General features: G+C 41.2%; 1 protein-coding gene across 1 annotated transcript in view; it reads right to left on the reverse strand.

Annotated features, from left to right (window-relative positions):
- Nucleotides 1-16,807, reverse strand: part of Xpo1 (exportin 1) — a 40,733-nt gene that overhangs the window by 16,214 nt on the left and 7,712 nt on the right. Inside the window, exons 3-9 of the mRNA XM_051164974.1 lie at nucleotides 13,048-13,149; nucleotides 9,818-9,890; nucleotides 3,133-3,194; nucleotides 2,473-2,517; nucleotides 1,579-1,760; nucleotides 1,308-1,356; nucleotides 1,108-1,227 (exon numbers count right to left, since the gene is read on the reverse strand). Coding sequence (XP_051020931.1) covers nucleotides 1,108-1,227; nucleotides 1,308-1,356; nucleotides 1,579-1,760; nucleotides 2,473-2,517; nucleotides 3,133-3,194; nucleotides 9,818-9,890; nucleotides 13,048-13,149 — 633 coding nt within the window. The remainder of the gene's footprint in view (nucleotides 1-1,107; nucleotides 1,228-1,307; nucleotides 1,357-1,578; nucleotides 1,761-2,472; nucleotides 2,518-3,132; nucleotides 3,195-9,817; nucleotides 9,891-13,047; nucleotides 13,150-16,807) is intronic.

A 16,807-nucleotide genomic window follows, 5' to 3' on the forward strand; every position in this document is an offset into this window, starting at 1 on the left:
CTGAGTCTGATCCTGGGGACAGGCAATTACAAAGTAAATAAGTGTATACAACCCCCTTTTCACATTATAGAAGTATCACCCAACTTCACTGTGGCTCAAGGAAAACAAAGCAATTGACTAACCGTACCTGCTTTTGACAGCACTAAGGACCTTGGACATGCTGGGCAACCTTGTTCTCAGTCTTTTTTAAAAGAACTATTTATTTATTTATTTATTTATTTATCTGAGTCCTCTACTGGCCAAGTATACACCAGAAGAGGGCACCAGATTTCATTATAGATGGTTATGAGCCACCATGTGGTTTTCAGGAACTGAACTCAGGAAGAGCAGACACTGTTCTGAATCTCTGAGCCATCTCTCCAGGCCCGCTTTATCCCAGTCCTCACATTTATTTTTTGGTTGTTCAAGACAGGGTTTCTCTGTGTGGCCTTGGCTGTCCTGGACTCACTGTGTAGATAGACCATAACTCACAGCGACCCGCTGCCTCTGCTTCCTGAGTGTTAGTGTTGAGTGCTGGGATTAAAGGTGTGGGCCACCATGCCCAGCTTTTTTTTTTTCCTTTTTCCTTTTTTCTGCCTTTTTTGAGACATGGCATTACTACTTAGTCCTGAAGTCCTGGGCTAAATGGGTCTCAGGCATTATCAACTACAACCATCTTGCTAGACTCTTAAACAACTGAGACTATAGGCATAAGACCTTGCTCTATAATTCAGGGCACCCTCAAGCTTGGAATCCTTATACCTCCCGCCTTTGAGATGGCCCAGCAGGTAAAGAAGCACCCGGTGTTCAATCCCCTAACCGGCACAGTAGAACTATCAACCAAGCTGTCCTTTGATAGCTCCACAAATCCATACACAAAATATTAACAAATAAAAAAGACCTAATTCTGAGTCTACAATACTGGAATTACATCTACCACTATTCCTGAGCTAAAAACCAAAAAAGAAACACCCACGCAGGCTTTAAAGACTCCTATCAAATGACTGCTAGTTTTATGCAAAAGATCTTGGAAACAGTTCTTTCATTTCAGAAACTATAGTGGTTAGAGTGTCAGTGAAGAAAAGCTATGTGACACCTAGAGACAAAACTGAAGTACACTGGCTTTACCTTGTATATTAATGTGCTGATTAACTTGGTCTCAAAGATGTATCCCAGTGGAATCCAGTTCAGAAACCTCAGCAGTGTTTCTAGGGTAGCATGTACAAGGGGAGCATTTTGGGAATTTTCCTGGACACAGAAACATATTATAAATACACTGTCCGCTAACTCTTATGTTTAAAGAAAGGAAGAAAATTAACATCACTTACCATCACAAACTGACAAAGCTGAAATATTTGTGAGAACTCATTGCACATGCTAAGGGGGAAAAGAACCACAAGTTAGAAAATGGGGGGGGGGGGATATATAATTCCTGGCTTTGGGCGAAACCTGACGTAGTAACAGGAAGAAACTTCACATCTCATTATGCACAAACACTCCCCACCCAAGTAATTTAAAACATTGTTGATCAAACATTATTAAAAAGCTTTTACACTTAGAGCTCCATATAGCATGAGAGAACTTAAAACAATTACTTGCCTGTCTTTTAAATGCTTTGCTTTCACTTGGGTTATCTGTCCACTAGAGAAATCAAATACTTCTTCACTCAACAGTTTAAGAATCACCATATTATTTTGACATAGACTTTCACTGGTTCTACTTGCTCCAACAATGTCACTGATAAAAGTTGGCCAATGCTTGGGCCACTCTTGCTTAAGTATCTGAAATTAAAAACAACCATTTGACAAATATAAAACAACTTCAAAGTCAAAATAAATATCAATCCCGTCTCCCCATTTAATAAGGAACTCTGTCACTCTCTATACCATATGTAAATAGAAAACAAAGTGCTTTAATACTCAAAGACACCGTTCAATCACCCTGACTGTTGCCTATGGCCCCAGTGTGTATGAGTATTTGCTTCATAGACATGTTTAACCTATCCATCCCACAGATCCTGAGATGTAATTCAAGGATGGCAGCAGGTTAAGGAGACAGAGCAGCTGGGTGTGGTGGCACACACCTTTAATCCCAGCACTCAGGAGGCAGAGGCAGGCGGATGTCTGTGAGTTTGAGGCCAGCCTGGTCTACAGAGTGAGTCCAGGACAGCCAAGGCCACACAGAGAGGCCCTGTCTCAGAAAACCAAAAGGCGTGCAAATCTCAAGTTAAAATGTGAAACTCCAGTATGCAAGCCAAGTCATAGTGGAGTCATTTAACAGTCTTAAAATCCAGGAGTTTCCACCGCCTCTGGCCTTTGTGGGAACCTTCATTCACATGTCTATATCCACCAGCAGAGAGATGTATCTACATTATTAAAAACACAAATATTTTTAAGAGATATTTGTCTACTGGATAAAGTCTACACAATAGGCCCAAATGTTAAGTGTAACAATCACTCCGTCTTCTGAGGAAAAGGCTAACATAATGCTTACCTGAACAAGAATCATGTTCAACTTCCCGATATACACCTTTTCTTTCTAGGGAAGTGAAAAGAGGGGTCAATTAAATAAGTGCCTAAGGAATAAGGTGTAGACATGATCATATTAGAAGAGCCTGGCAGGGTGGCGCGCAACTTTAATTACAGCAATTGAGAGGCAGAGGGAGATGGATCACTGTGTGTTTAAGGTCAGCCTGGTCTACAGGGTTCCAGGACAAGAAGGGTGACAGAGAAATCCTGTCTGGAAAAACCAAAGGAAAAAGATTCTAGGTATATTATAAAAATGTATGTTTATAGGATTATTAAAAGCAGAGTAACATTATCTGGGGACCAGTGAGGTGACTCAGCATGCATGTAAAGCCAATTGCCCCTAAGCCTGACGACCTGAGTTCAAGTCTCTGGATCTACATGGCATAAGGAAACTTCCAAAAGTTCTTCTTCAACCTCAAACACCCAGGTGTTTACACAAGCACACACAATAAATGAATGTAACTAATTAAAAAGCCACTAATCTCTGGGCTTCTGAGATGGTTTATAGTGTAAACACGAGTTCAAACTCCAGCTCTGCAGGGGTGAGAGGACTGACCTCTGACCTCGACACTCATGCACACACAAAAAAATAAATTAAAATTTAATTTTCAAAGAATTTTCTTACCTCTACACAAGTCGGATCAGAGGACGTCTTGATAATGAGGCCAACAACATATTTTTTTATTCCTATTATAAAAAAAACCATACACAATGTTTAAAAAATTAAAACCTCTTCACAAGATAGGCAAGGAGGTCTGCAACACCAGCATATGTTGTCACAGCAGCCTGGATTAGAATATGACTAATTTTTTGTTGTTGCATTTCCCCCTAGCCAGGGTTTCTCTGTGTAGCCTTGGCTGTCCTGAACTCACTTTGTACAACAGGCTGGCCTAGAACTCACAGATATGTGCTTGCCTCTACCTCCCCGAGTACTGGGATTACAACAGGTGTGTACCTATTCCACCATGCCCAGCTGAATGCGACTCTACTAATAAAACCATACTTTTACACTATACTATGCCTTCTGGTGGAGGGCAGAATCAGTTAAAAATCTAAAAGCTTCAGCAGTACCAGCCAGTGCAAAGATTGCCATTAGGACTTTGGCTGTAGTTCAGTAGTAAAGCACTAGCCTTACATGTAATTCCTGGGCTTGATGGTAAACACTTTAAAAAGTTAATGGATGTGTTTCCACACTTTTGAACTTAGGCTTGGAGAAATCAAGACCTATGTAGCCCAGGCTAGCCATGAACTAGCCACCCATCTTCCTCCTAAATTCCTTTTATTCCACTGTGATATTATAGGCAGACACTATTATAGTGAGAATTCTGAAATTTTTGGTTTCTTTAAAAACAGAGCAATATAGCTAGGCATAATGGTGCATGTCTTTCTTGGGTTTTTTTGTTGCTGTTGTTTTACGCCGACCCCCAAGACAGAATTTCTCTGTGTAGCTTTGGCTTTCCTGGAGTGCCTTTGTAGACCAGGCTAGCCTTGAATTCAACATCAATCTTCCTGCCTCTCCCTCCCAGGTAGTGGTGCATGCCTCGAAAAACCAAAACCAAACCAAAACAAACAAACAAACAAACAAAAAAAACCCAAAAAACCCCAAAACCAAACCAACAAAGAAACCACCCACCAACATGTGAGGCTGTGGGGCTGCTTTGCAACAGCTGACCAATTCGCCTCATGCTCTTTCAGGGGAATAATTTTGCCAGCTGTAGATAGTTTCTGCAATTGTGTGACATTTGGAATTCAGGGGACTCTTCCTTACAGTGAAGACCAAACTCGCCACAGGAACCTTGATGCCCCGATCAGCAGGAAGTAGTTTGCTCCTTTCCAACCCCTGACTTTCCTCAGGGATCCTTTAGTCTCTATCTTTTTTTTTTTTTTTTTTTTTTTTTAAACTTCTCACATCTAGCTTAGAGGTTCAAAGGGAAGGAGGAAAGGGTAATTAGCTAACATAGCTAGCTCATGCCGGCCACATACTACTGTGCCCACCTAATGCCACATCAAAATCATTTTTTGTTTTTTGAAGACAGGATTTTTCTCTGTGTAGCCTTGGCTGTTCTGGACGCCCTTTGTAGACCAGGCTGGCCTCGAACTGGCACCAATCCACAGGGATCTGTTTGCCTCTGCCTGGGATTAATGGTGTGCACCACCACCCCAGCAAAACCGCATCAACTTTAAAGGGATATACCAAATGATACTCATTGTTTGCTGAATAGCTACTTCTGGCCTGGTTTGATAGCTGACCTTTATGTCAGTACTGGGGGGGGGGGGCTAACGCAGGACAGCTGTCTTAAGTTCTAGCCAGCCTGGCTAATACTGAGGCCAACGCTGACAATAGAGCAAAACACTATGAAAACACTTAACTACACATACTCAAAACTCTTGGTCCTGCATCCAAGGTTCTGGGATTACAGGGGCATGAAGCATACCTAAATTACCTATTTTAAATCCTTTTCTTTTCTCTGTAAGACAGGGTTTCTCTGTGTAGCCTTAGCTATACTAACACCAGCTCTTTGCAGCACACTGAGGCATCTGCCTGCTTCTTCCTGAGTGCTGGAATTAAATGGCCATGTGCCACCACCATATGGCTACATTCCCCGCCCCCAGGGTTTCTCTGTGTAGCCTTGGCTGTCCTGGAACTCTCTTTGTAGACCAGGCTGGCCTTGAACTCCTAGAGATCCTCCTGTCTTTGCTGGGATTAAAGGCCTGCGCCCCACACCCGGCGTGGCAACATATTTTGAACCTTTAAACTTTGTTATTTATGTGTCTGTGATTGTATGTTATCTGTATGTGAAAGCCCAGAGACCAGAAGATGAACAGTTACAGCTGTCAGGAGCAAGCAAGTGCTCTTAATTACTAAATCATCTCCAATCCAGGACTTTCCTTTGTACAACTCGTATATTTCTTGGGGGGGGGGGGGGGGGAATCCCGATCAGTTTAAGGTTTGAAGTACATTTTCTTCAAAGGATTACTGGCTTTAATACTTCAGATAGGGTTCCCCCCCCCCCGCCCCCCGCCCCTGGGGTGGGACGTCTGAAAGTAATCATTTTGTATTTCTAATTCCTTGCAGCCTGGCCTATATAAAGCTCCTATATAACAGGAGTAACCTTGAGTGCCTCCCCCTTCTGCTTCCACCTCCTAAGCCTTCTCTGAAGGAGCCTCTAACTAGCCTCAAACCCTGTGACAAGTGGGCCTTGAATTAGAGTTCTCTCTCCATATCTCCTATTCAAATGCTAAGAAAGCTTACCTTCTTTTATCTTTGTCTCTAATCTTTGAAAACAGGGCTTAAGTTCAGGCTAGTCTCCAATGATTAGCCTGTAGTTGAAAATGGCCCAGTATTATAGGACTGGATTCTTTCTTTCTTTCCTTTTTTTTTTTTTTGTAATTTAAAGCTGGGTTTCAGTGTGTAGTCCATGCTCTTCTGGAGCAGCTAGGATTAGGTGTGCACCACATGCCTTTAATCTCAAAACTTGGGAGGCAGAGGAGGACGATCTGCTGAAGCCAGCCAAGTCTGAACAGTGAAACTTTCTCTTGTAAAAAGCAAGCAATGCCCCTCAAACAAACAAAAACAAATAATAGAAAAGGCATTGAACCTCACAACAGGCCTAGCTTCCTGTTTCCTGCTGCTATTGTCTCACCCTCACTTGTGCGCATGCATCCATGTGGCGCACACCCTCAGCACCTACATAGTCAGTGCTTTCTCAGATTGGCATTTGCTGGCCTCCAACTTTGAGATCCACCTGTTCTGGGGACAAATGGCTTCTAGGAGTTAGTTTTTTTGTGAGCTGCAGGGACTGAAATTGAGGCATCAGGCTCGGCAGCAAGCATTTTAAACACCCATTGAGAAATCTCACTGTCTTCTGGGTCCAGTTTTAGGTTTTAAAACAAGAAAATTAGGAAGTTAAATGTACTTGCAAATTATACTTAATACTCAAACAATTCCATTAACAATAACCTCACTAGAAATTGTTTCTTACGTGTCCTCAGTCTCCATTATACCCAATTAAAAATTGGCCCTTGCGCTCCATACACCGTGCGCTCTATACAGATAGTTAGTACTGAAGCTCCTGGGACTAAGACAGGCACGCTCAACTGCCCGGGTAGACAAAGCGAGGCTGCAGGACAGCTCAGCTCCAAGGCTCCTGCTACCATGCCTGTGGGCTGGGATTTGATTCCAGTACCCACATGTTGGAAGGAGAGAACCAACTGGCAAACCGTCCTCTGCCTTCCACATGTGCACAAAGGCGGGCTGGAGAGATGGCTCAGAGGTTAAGAGCACCACCTGCTCTTTCAGAGTTCCTGAGTTCAATTCCCAGCAACTGCATGGTAGCTCACAGCCATCTGTAATATGATCTAGTGCCCTCTTATAGGGTGTAGGCATACATGCAGGCAGAGCACTATATACATAATAAACCTTTAAAACAAAAGACACAGCCAGGCACGGTGAGTTCAAGGCCAGCCTGCTCTAGGACAGCCAAGGCTACACAGAGAAACCCTATCTCGAAAATCCAAAACCAAACCAAAAGACAACAGTAATACTATAGGAGGAACAAGTGTAGATCTCTGGAAGGTGCTTGACTAACTCATTCAATGTCCTGGCTTCAAACCTTGGTACTACAAGTATAAAAATCCCCTCCTACACCCAAACTGGGTGTTTAAAAAAAAAAAAAAAAAAAAAAAAAAAAAAAAAAAAAAAAAGCAACATCACTCTAAAATCTTATTAAACGCCTTTTAAAAAAAAAAGAAAAAGCAAAATATTATGGGGCCAGGCTGTAGCAGCACAATGTGGACTCATTGGGGGGGGGGGGGGGGGGGGCGGCGCAACATCTCAACTTCTGCATCAGTCTATATGAACTGTCATATTCCAGTATAGTTTTAATAGTACTTAACTATCATTATGAATGAGATTATGCTTCATATAATCTTTCTAAATTCCACTTATATAATATGCTTACTTTGTATCTATTTATTTTTATATGTTTGCCTGAATATTGCTTATGTGTACCATGTACCTTCAGAAGCCACAAGAGGGCACTGGATCCCCTATAACTGGAGCCAGAGGTCTGAGTAGCCCACTAGAAGCCAAACTTAGCAAGAGCTCACAATTAAGACAAGGTCTTTGTAGGCCTGACTAACCTGGAAATCACCATGCAAACCCAGCTGGCCTCTAATGAAGACCCTCCTACCCTGCCCCACCCCTGCTGAGATTAAAGGTGTGAACTATTATACTGGTTTGTTCATATTACACTCACTGTTCTTTAAGTTTCTGCTTTTATCATTAATTTCTTTTCATGAGTTCTTTGCATATTAAAATTACCCAAGTCTACAATAAAATTTGTGTACATAAACTTTTAAGTGTTAAAGAGGTTGGTAGCACATGCCTTAACTCCAGAGGCATATCTCTATGAGTTCAAGGCCAGCCTGGTTCACAGAGTGAGTTCTAAGATCACCAGAGCTACACAGAGAAACCCTGTCTCAAACCATCTCCCCTGCCCACAAAGTATTAAACAGTAAATTTAATTTTTTTAAATAAAATCCTAAGAAATATTTTTTTCCAAGATAAGATTTTTCTGTCTAACTTTGGCTGAGAATAAAGATGTGTGCCACCCCAACTCGACAGAAATATTTCTTTTAAAACGTAAAGCTTTGCTGAGTGGTGTTGGCACATGCCTTTAATCTCAGCACTGAGGAGGTAGAGGCAGAGACAGGAAGATCTCTGAGAGCAAGTTCCAGAACAGCTTGAGTTACATAGAGAAACCCTGTCTTGAAAAACAACCAAAATCAAACAAAACAAACCCCAAGACAAAACCTTAAACTTCAGGCAGGTATGATGATCTACACCTTCCATACTTACCCTCCCCCCCTCATACATCTTAAAAGAAAAAAAGGAAAAGAAAGAGGAAAACAACATTTACTGCTCTTCTAGGGAACCCAATTTGGTGTCCAGCACCTACACAGTCAGTAACTCTAGTTCTAGGGAATCCAAACAAGCTCTGGCCTATAAAGGCACACGCACACACATGGTACACACTGACTGTGCAGGCAGATACACATAAATAAATTACACGACCTATACGGGGCTGGTGGGATGGCTCAGTGGGTAAAGTTACCTGCTGCACAAACTTGGTAACCAGAGTTCAATTCCACAAACCCCACATAAAGGCAGAAGGAGAAATCCAACATGAAATTGTCCTTCGGCCTCCAAATCTGCACCAAATACAGACTCTAAATTCAAGTCATTTAGAAGAGGAGTTTGTGCTATTAACAACTAAGCCTCCCCTCAAACCTATTTCCATGTTTGTGTGTGAGTGTGGTGGTGGCACCATCACATCACTTCTAGGTCAGGCTGAGACTCGGGCAGGAATGGTGACTGGGTGGTTAAGAGCATTTGCTCTTGCACAGGACACGTTAGGTTCTAGCACCCAAATGGTAGCTCACTGCCGCCCTTAACTACAGTTCTAGGGGATCCAACACCCTCCCCTGACTGCCCCAGGTACCATGTTCACATATGGCACCTGTGCATGTGCAGGGATGATGCCTACATATGTAAGATAAAGCTGAGGACCTAGAGGTACAAATGAAGACACCGGGGCCTACCACTGAGCTACTGACCTGGCCTCGATAGTACCAAATGTTAAATGTCCTTTTGTTAAGACTATTACATGTATTTGTTTTATGTACGTAGGTCTGTATGCACACAGGTGTGGGGATAGGTGTGCCTGTTGCACAGCTTCTCCTATGCAGGTCCTGGTGACAGCACTGACATGGTTAACTTTGGTAAAGAGCGTACCTTTTACTCTTTATTGTGTGCTATGTCTGTTTGTACTGTGTACCGAATGGCACCAATGTAGAGGTCCGAGAAAAACTTGGTGTTTGTCCTCCCGGGACTGAATTCAGGCTTGGTGGCCGGTGCCTTCGCCTGCTACGTCATCATACCGGCAACCCTTTTTCATTTTTTTGAGATGGATCTCGTGTAGCCCAGGACTTGAACTCCCAATCCTCCTTCCACTACGCCCAAGCAGAAATATACTTTCATTTTCTGTACAAGGACTAACAAAAGTGATGGTTGCCTCTTCCCTCTGAAAGGCAACTACCCCTTCCCAATACAAATAGATGTTATGCAACATAAACTCAACTGTAGTAAGAGTGCCAGGAAGTTGGGTATGACGGCACAGGAGGCACCTTGAGTTGGAGGCTAACCTGGTCTACAGAGTGAGTTCCAGAACAGAGAAATCCTGACTCAGAAAACTAAGAGTATCAGGACCCCAAAGTCTGAATTGTTTACTCTTAAGATAGTTTCCTACCTTCACACTGGTTCCTTGGAAGAATCTTCCACCTTGTTTTTATCACATTTTCCAAAATTTGTAGTCCATAATACTGAAAATTGGAGAATAAAACAATGTGAGTTTCCTGTCATAGGACTAGGACCTTTTAAGATTCACAAATGGACAAACATTCACACATTTACAGCTAACATTTTAAAACATTATGCTATCAAGTTTAATTACATATATTAAACAAGGATCTATTCACCCATAAGCTGAGATTTCATGCATTTTCCTCATTTTACTGTTTACTACTCTATGAAACGTCCTGCTGTTTATACATGCTCACACCAGGAGAAAGAACCAATAAAAAGCCCTTTAGCAGCCAAATGGCTTATCTGTTGAAGGAAAAATAACAGCCAAATATGGATTCACAGCATAAGTGACTGCTCATAGGCTCACACACTATTAACACTACCAGACTCCTAAGAATTTAGTAGCTTGGATACTATCAAGCTTCCTACCATCCTCTAGGAGTTACAAGCTTTCAGCCAGTATCAAGTATTGTCATACATACTTTCTATGCAAAGTGTTTACGCATCACTGGTGTGTTACTTAAAGAGCAGCAAGACAAAGCCATGGTTCCTTTTCTAGCTCAGGCCCACCCTTATGCAGTTTCTATTTCTACTAATTTAAAGATAAACTTTTGTGCACAGTCAAAATACAATATATGTTGCAATCTGTATGTACCTTTCAGGTATTCCTTCATAAACATGGAAGGTGTAACTATATGTGTGAAAAGGTTAAATAAGAGACACCACTTTCAATCCATTTTGTCCCTCCCGCTGCTTATGCACTCTAAACAGTCAACATATAAGAATTTATAATGCTCCAAAATTTACCACCTTAAGTTATTTCTATGACCAATTAGCGTGATAGGCAGGAGGAAGAAAAGGAACCAAAACCTGGTTTGTTTCAAGTCAGGCTCAGGGACTCTAATAGCCAGCTGCAATACCTGAAAGGCACACTCATTCACAGACACGGCCTCAGATTGCAAGTTTTGGCTGAGAATAAGAGTTCATCTTTAAAATTGTTAGTCATTTACACAATAAAATAGGAGCATTAGTATTTCAACCAAAGGGATCATATAGAAAATGCTCATTTTAGCCGAAGCACAATATAGACTGTCCCAAACTACATTGTGCTCAAATGTTTTTGCTGTTTTCTTTCAGTATTCCATACTTTATAAAAAAAAAGGGGGGGGTTTGCTATCTTTAATTAAACTCTACATTTGCAGAACATTCCTTAAAGTCTTCTAAAATAAGAGTGTGGCCAAAACAAACTCTGAAGCTAAGAAGTAAATGCACTGCAGCAGGGCAGCTGCTGCCCTGGTCGCTACACTACAATCTGGTGCTCAGAACGCAGAAAGGCAAAGCTCCTCTAAGCTTAAAAATTACTACCCTTTAAAAACAATAAAGCAGAGCCCCACTGTATTACCAAAGGCCAACTAAAAAGATCCACAAAGCACCAAGAATCAAACACTATAAATACATCAAACTTAAAAAAAAAAAAAGGTCTTTAAGGCATTTATTTTACTTGTCTTAATTTGCTTCTAAATTGAAAATCCCTCTTCTCTTGCTGCCGTATCCATCCTTTACTGATGAATATCCCTGTTCTTGTGTGTGTTCATCACTGCCATCTAATCCTAATCTCTCCTCCTCAAACAGACTCTAGAGATGAAACTTGAAAAGTGAATTCTTGTTCCTTAGGGAATATAATTTTCTCGATAAATGTGACGTAACAGCCAGTCTTAAAATAACAAAAAACAAAAACAAAACAAAAACAAAAACCACACTACTTCTACCTTAAATCTCAAAGCTTGAGTAATCCACTGCAGAGCTATGAAGATGAGGGACAGATAACAGCAAAGACTACATGAAAAACAAATGCATGAAATGATCCCTATGGCAGAAATTTGAGCCCTTAGAAATACTTATTTTATGCATTGAGCTCCCCCTTCCCCACCCACCACCCATGAAACAAAAACAATTGATGAACAGAATTCAGTTAAAGGGAATCAAAAGGGTAGACCTTGTGGAGGCCTGCCGTCAAAGCCTAGCTGTGTCAGTTGCACAGGAAGACACCCCTTTTCTTCCTATTACAAGCAATCAACATAATGGAACATTATGATTAATATCAGGTAGTGTTAACATCTTTAAAGAAAAAAAAAATGATTGCATAAAAGCCAAATGTCATAGTGCATAAATTTAGCACCAAATCATTTGTAATTTATGTAAATTGAAGAATTCTTTACCTGTTGCTTTCTTTCTGTTCCTCTAATCATCTCATTTTTCACAAGACAAATTTGAGTTTTTAAAAATACTGTTGATAAATCAACTTAAACATTAGTAATGTCTGTCAGTATAAAAAGCAAAATTTACCAGGCAAGCACACAGGCAACACTGTTATGTCACTTAAGGTTAGCACTTTGAGGAAGTTCTGGGCTGTATTTTTGCCTTAAATTTACAAGATGTCAAAACTAATTAATATTTTTAAACTGTTAACTAACACACTCTGATTTGATAAACAGATGTGCACATGGCTATTTTTTCTGTTTTAACACAATTTATGTCAAGTAGAAACCTTTTGTGTATTAAACAGAATGCCATGGTATTTTATTACTTTAAAACGTTTAAAGAGAAGCGTGAATCATCAAGCATTAAACAGTCAAAACACATTTTGATCAACCCTTCTGTTCAAACTCAAGAGAAGAAAAAAAAAGCCCTGAGTTATAACATTTTCAATTGCAAACAGGAACTGAGTGCTGTCTCATTGAAACACTGGCCCATGGAGCAGGGTCTTAAGTTGTTCACACCTACTGAGTGTTGTTGGCACTTAACCTGTATTATATTGATTACTTGCCCAAAAATAATTTGTTATGTCTCATCTCTGAATAACGTCTACAACTTACACTACTAAGACCTATACACACGTTATAAAAGGGGGGAAAAAAAAACCAAAACACCCACCCCCAAAAGGGAAAAAACAAAACAAAACAAAACACCTTGCACGCTAGTCCCAATTGCAAAAACTTCATTAATAAGTCTTAGGACTATTTGCAAGAATTCTAAGCTTTAGAGTAATTTTGAAATAAGTTAGCAATATAAAGTGATTTGGTAACAAATGCTAATCCTAAAAATGAGATACCTTCCTCAAAGTTTATGACTGGAAGAAAAGAAAAATCAACTTTTAAACCACCACTTGCTTACTTTCGTGTTCATGTTCTGCGAAAACTCCAATATTGTGTCGACACGTGTCCAAGCATCAGGATGTTCCTTTAAATGTGTCAGTACTTCTTGAGCCATTCTTTGCTAAAAAGTTAACAGAAAAGGAATTAAGCTAATGCATTTATCAGAATTCATTAAAATGTAAAGTACAGAGAAAGGCACACCCCTAACAACACAGTGATACTTGCACCTTCTGGAAACATTTGCAAAATGAACTCTTCCAGAAATAGAAACTCCTTAGGCTTGGTGCTGCAGGCTATAATCCCAACTACTCAGGAGGGCAGGGTTCCCAAGCACTTTAGTACCCACAAGCTCAAACGACTCCTCCCGCCTCGCAAGACAAGGTTTCTCTGTGTAGCGTTGGCTGTCTTGGACTCACTTTTTAGACCAGACTGCGCCACTGGAGCCCTCGTGATTAGTGAGAGCACATTCTGGAGAGAGCTCAGTAGATGAAGGTACTCACCACCAAGCTTGACAGAGCATTCTCCATCACCAGAACCTTCAAACACACAGACAGACCTACACTTAAACAAAACAAAACAAAAAACATGGTGCACGCCTATGAATGTAACACCAGGAATACTGAGATGCGTGGTTTGAGTTCAAAAGACAGCCAAGGCTACATACACAGAGACCTTTTAGGGAAAAGATGGAGAGGGCGAGAATTTAGAAAGGAGGGAGGCGAAAGGAAAGTTTTTATTTCTTTTAAATACACCAACTATTGTTGCAAATCTGGTTTTATTAAACTGTTTGCATTCAATCAAGGGTTTGGTAGAGCTCTCTGACAGAACACAGGCTCAGACTAAACAAGGCCCTAGACTTAATGTTTATGTCATTACTAAATGGTAACACACACCTTTTTTCTAGTCTAGACAGGGTTTCTCTGTGTAGCCTTGGTTGTACTGGACTCACTTTGTAGAGCAGGCTGGCCTCGAACTCACAGAGATCTGCCTGCCTCTGCCTCCCGAGTGCTGGGATTAAAGGTGTCCGCCTCCAGGCCTGGCTGGGAATACATGCTTTTAATCCCAGCAATGGGAAGGCAGAGGCAGGAGGATCTGTTCAGTTTTGAATCCAACCTTGTCTACATAGTGAGTTCTAGGCCAGCCAAAGCTACATGAGACTCAAATAAAAGATATACTTAGGCTGGGAAACCTTAGACAGAGAAACTCTGTCTCGAAAAACAAAAAACAAAAGATATACTTGGGCAAGTGCTTTGGCACACTTGGATCCAGAAGGTGGGTCTAAGAGCTCCAGGCCAGCCTGAGAGTTGAGAACCAAGACAGCCAGGGCTATCCAGAATTATGTAATTTCTTCTGCAATTTGTCTTTTGGATTTAGTGTAGTGGTTTCTTTTTTAAACTTTCTTTTATTTAAATGATGTACTCAAAGCCGGGCATGGTGGCTCACACCTTTAATCGCAGCACTCAGGGAGGCAGAGGCAAGCGGATCTCTGTGAGGTGTACAAAGTGAGTCTAGGATAGCCAACGCTACAGAGAATCCCAGTCTAAAAACAACAAAAGAACTCAGTTACCTGTATCCTACCAGAAAGGTCTTGGGTTAGAAATTAGATAATGGGGTTTTTTTGTTTTGGAAAACATGAGTGTCTGAGTGTTTTGCTTTCACCTATCTATGTGTGCACAAGCATACCTTGTGGCACATACACCATGTAATCCTTGCTTCTGCTTCCTGAGATTACAGACACTGACCACCACATCCAGAGCTGGGTAGTATCTTAGCTTAGTGTTCCTCCTGAGAATAAACATGGTGTGAACTTATAATAAAACAGAACATAGCCTAGTAAAACTTACTTGGCCCAAATGCAACTGTGGCATTCCTTAGTCCAGATATGAGTGCTTTGAACTCAGGGTTTACCTGCCTCAGTCTCCTACGTACTCGGACCTCTTGGATGTTAATAGCAGAAGTTGTACCACAGCATCTTCTTTATTGTGTCCTATTTCCCACTCTTCTATTACCCCACAATCTCAAAAAGGGGTTGAAACAGCAAGATAGAAAAAAGGGAAAGTCTAGATTGTCCCATGTTATGAAATGAATGCAAAAGCATTTTTGTTGCTTAACAATAGAAAAGTTCAAAATATCTAACACAATACTTAAAAATCACATCCATCTAACTTTTTCCCTTTTGGTTAACTAGCTAAAAATAGAAAAAGACCATATACGTGTGTGCGTGCATGCAAGGGAGGGGGCTGTGTAGTACTGAGTGTAGTGCCAGTGAAAACCAAAAGTTGGGTGTGGGATTTCCCAATGTGTTGGAGTTACAGGTATATGTGCTCTGCCTGAAGTGAATGCTTGGAACCAAACTCAGATCCTCTGGAAGAACACCATATGTTCTTAACTGCTGGGGCATCTCTCCAGCCTCCAACCTTTTTTGTTGTTGTTGTTTTGGAAACAGGGTTTCTCTGTGTAACAGACTGGTTGTCCTCAAACTCAAGAGATCTACTTGCCTCTGGCTCCCCAATGTTGGGATTAAAGGTATGCACCACCACACCTGGGCTAGTATTTCAAGTATCTTTACTATACTGGCCATAGAGGCAAAAATTCTGTCTGTAATTTAAAAGTGAAAATTCTAGTTATTTCATGCTCCAAAAAACTTTAGGTTCTTATCATTTATCTTAAACATTTATTTTTGCATAGCTGGGCATACTGGCATACACCTTTAATGCCAACACTCAGAAGCAGAGACGTGTTGATCTGAGTTTATGGTCTGAATAGCAAGTTCCAGGCCAGCCAGAAACACATAGTGAGACTGTGAGAGAAAAGAGAAAGAGGGAGACAGGCATAACTTCCTAGGCCTGGTCCCTAGTGACCTACTGGCCAGCTAGGATCCATACCCCAAAGTGCATAAATTTCACTTTACATTGTAACAACCTATTATAGCATTAGTAAATCAAACCATGCTCTACTTTTTTTTTTGGGGGGGGGGGGGTTCGAGACAGTGTTTCTCTGTGCAGTAGCTCTGGCTGTCCTAGAATTCACTCTGTAGTCCAAACTGGCTTCAAACTCACAGAGATCTGCCTGCCTCTGCCTTCCAAGTGCTGGGATTAAAGGCGTGACCACCACAGCCAGCTCATGTTCAATTTTTTCCTGAGACCACACAACAAAACATACTTTTCCCTTTCCCTTTCTACAACACTGGAGTTTGACTCAAACATCTCATGCACACTAGGGAACCAGAATTACTATTTCTAGGCTTTTCTAAGCTTTGAGACCAACACCTTGCTAAATAAATTACACAGACATCCCCAACTGCCTGCATATATATGAATACCACACCTGTTGGACCCGCAGGTCAGGTGGCATCAGATCCCCTAGAACTAGAGTTCAAGTTTGTTTTGAGCCACCATCTGGGTGCTGGGAACCAAATCTGGGTCCTCTGCAAATGCAACAAGTACTCCTAACTTTTGAGCCATCTGCCAGCCCTCCCTTAAGCTCTCTTTGTATCGTTAAACCAGTATCATAGAATTTTATAAATAAATGAAAGTATCTGTGTGTAAATAGTTTCTCTCTCATTCATCTCATTCATTATTAACAATACCCACCTTTCAGGTTTCTAAAATGTATGATAGCACCCAAGGTCAAACAATAATGTTGTAACAAGTCAGAGTTGTTGCCAAATGCCTAGGGAGGCAGGGTACACAGACTAAGTTCAAGGCGAGCCTGATCTACATAGTGAGTTCCAGGACAGCTAGGGCAATACAGTAAACCCCTGTCTTAACCACCCCTCC

This window comes from Acomys russatus, chromosome 22 (genome assembly GCF_903995435.1).
Source record: "Acomys russatus chromosome 22, mAcoRus1.1, whole genome shotgun sequence".
NCBI lineage: Eukaryota > Metazoa > Chordata > Mammalia > Rodentia > Muridae > Acomys > Acomys russatus.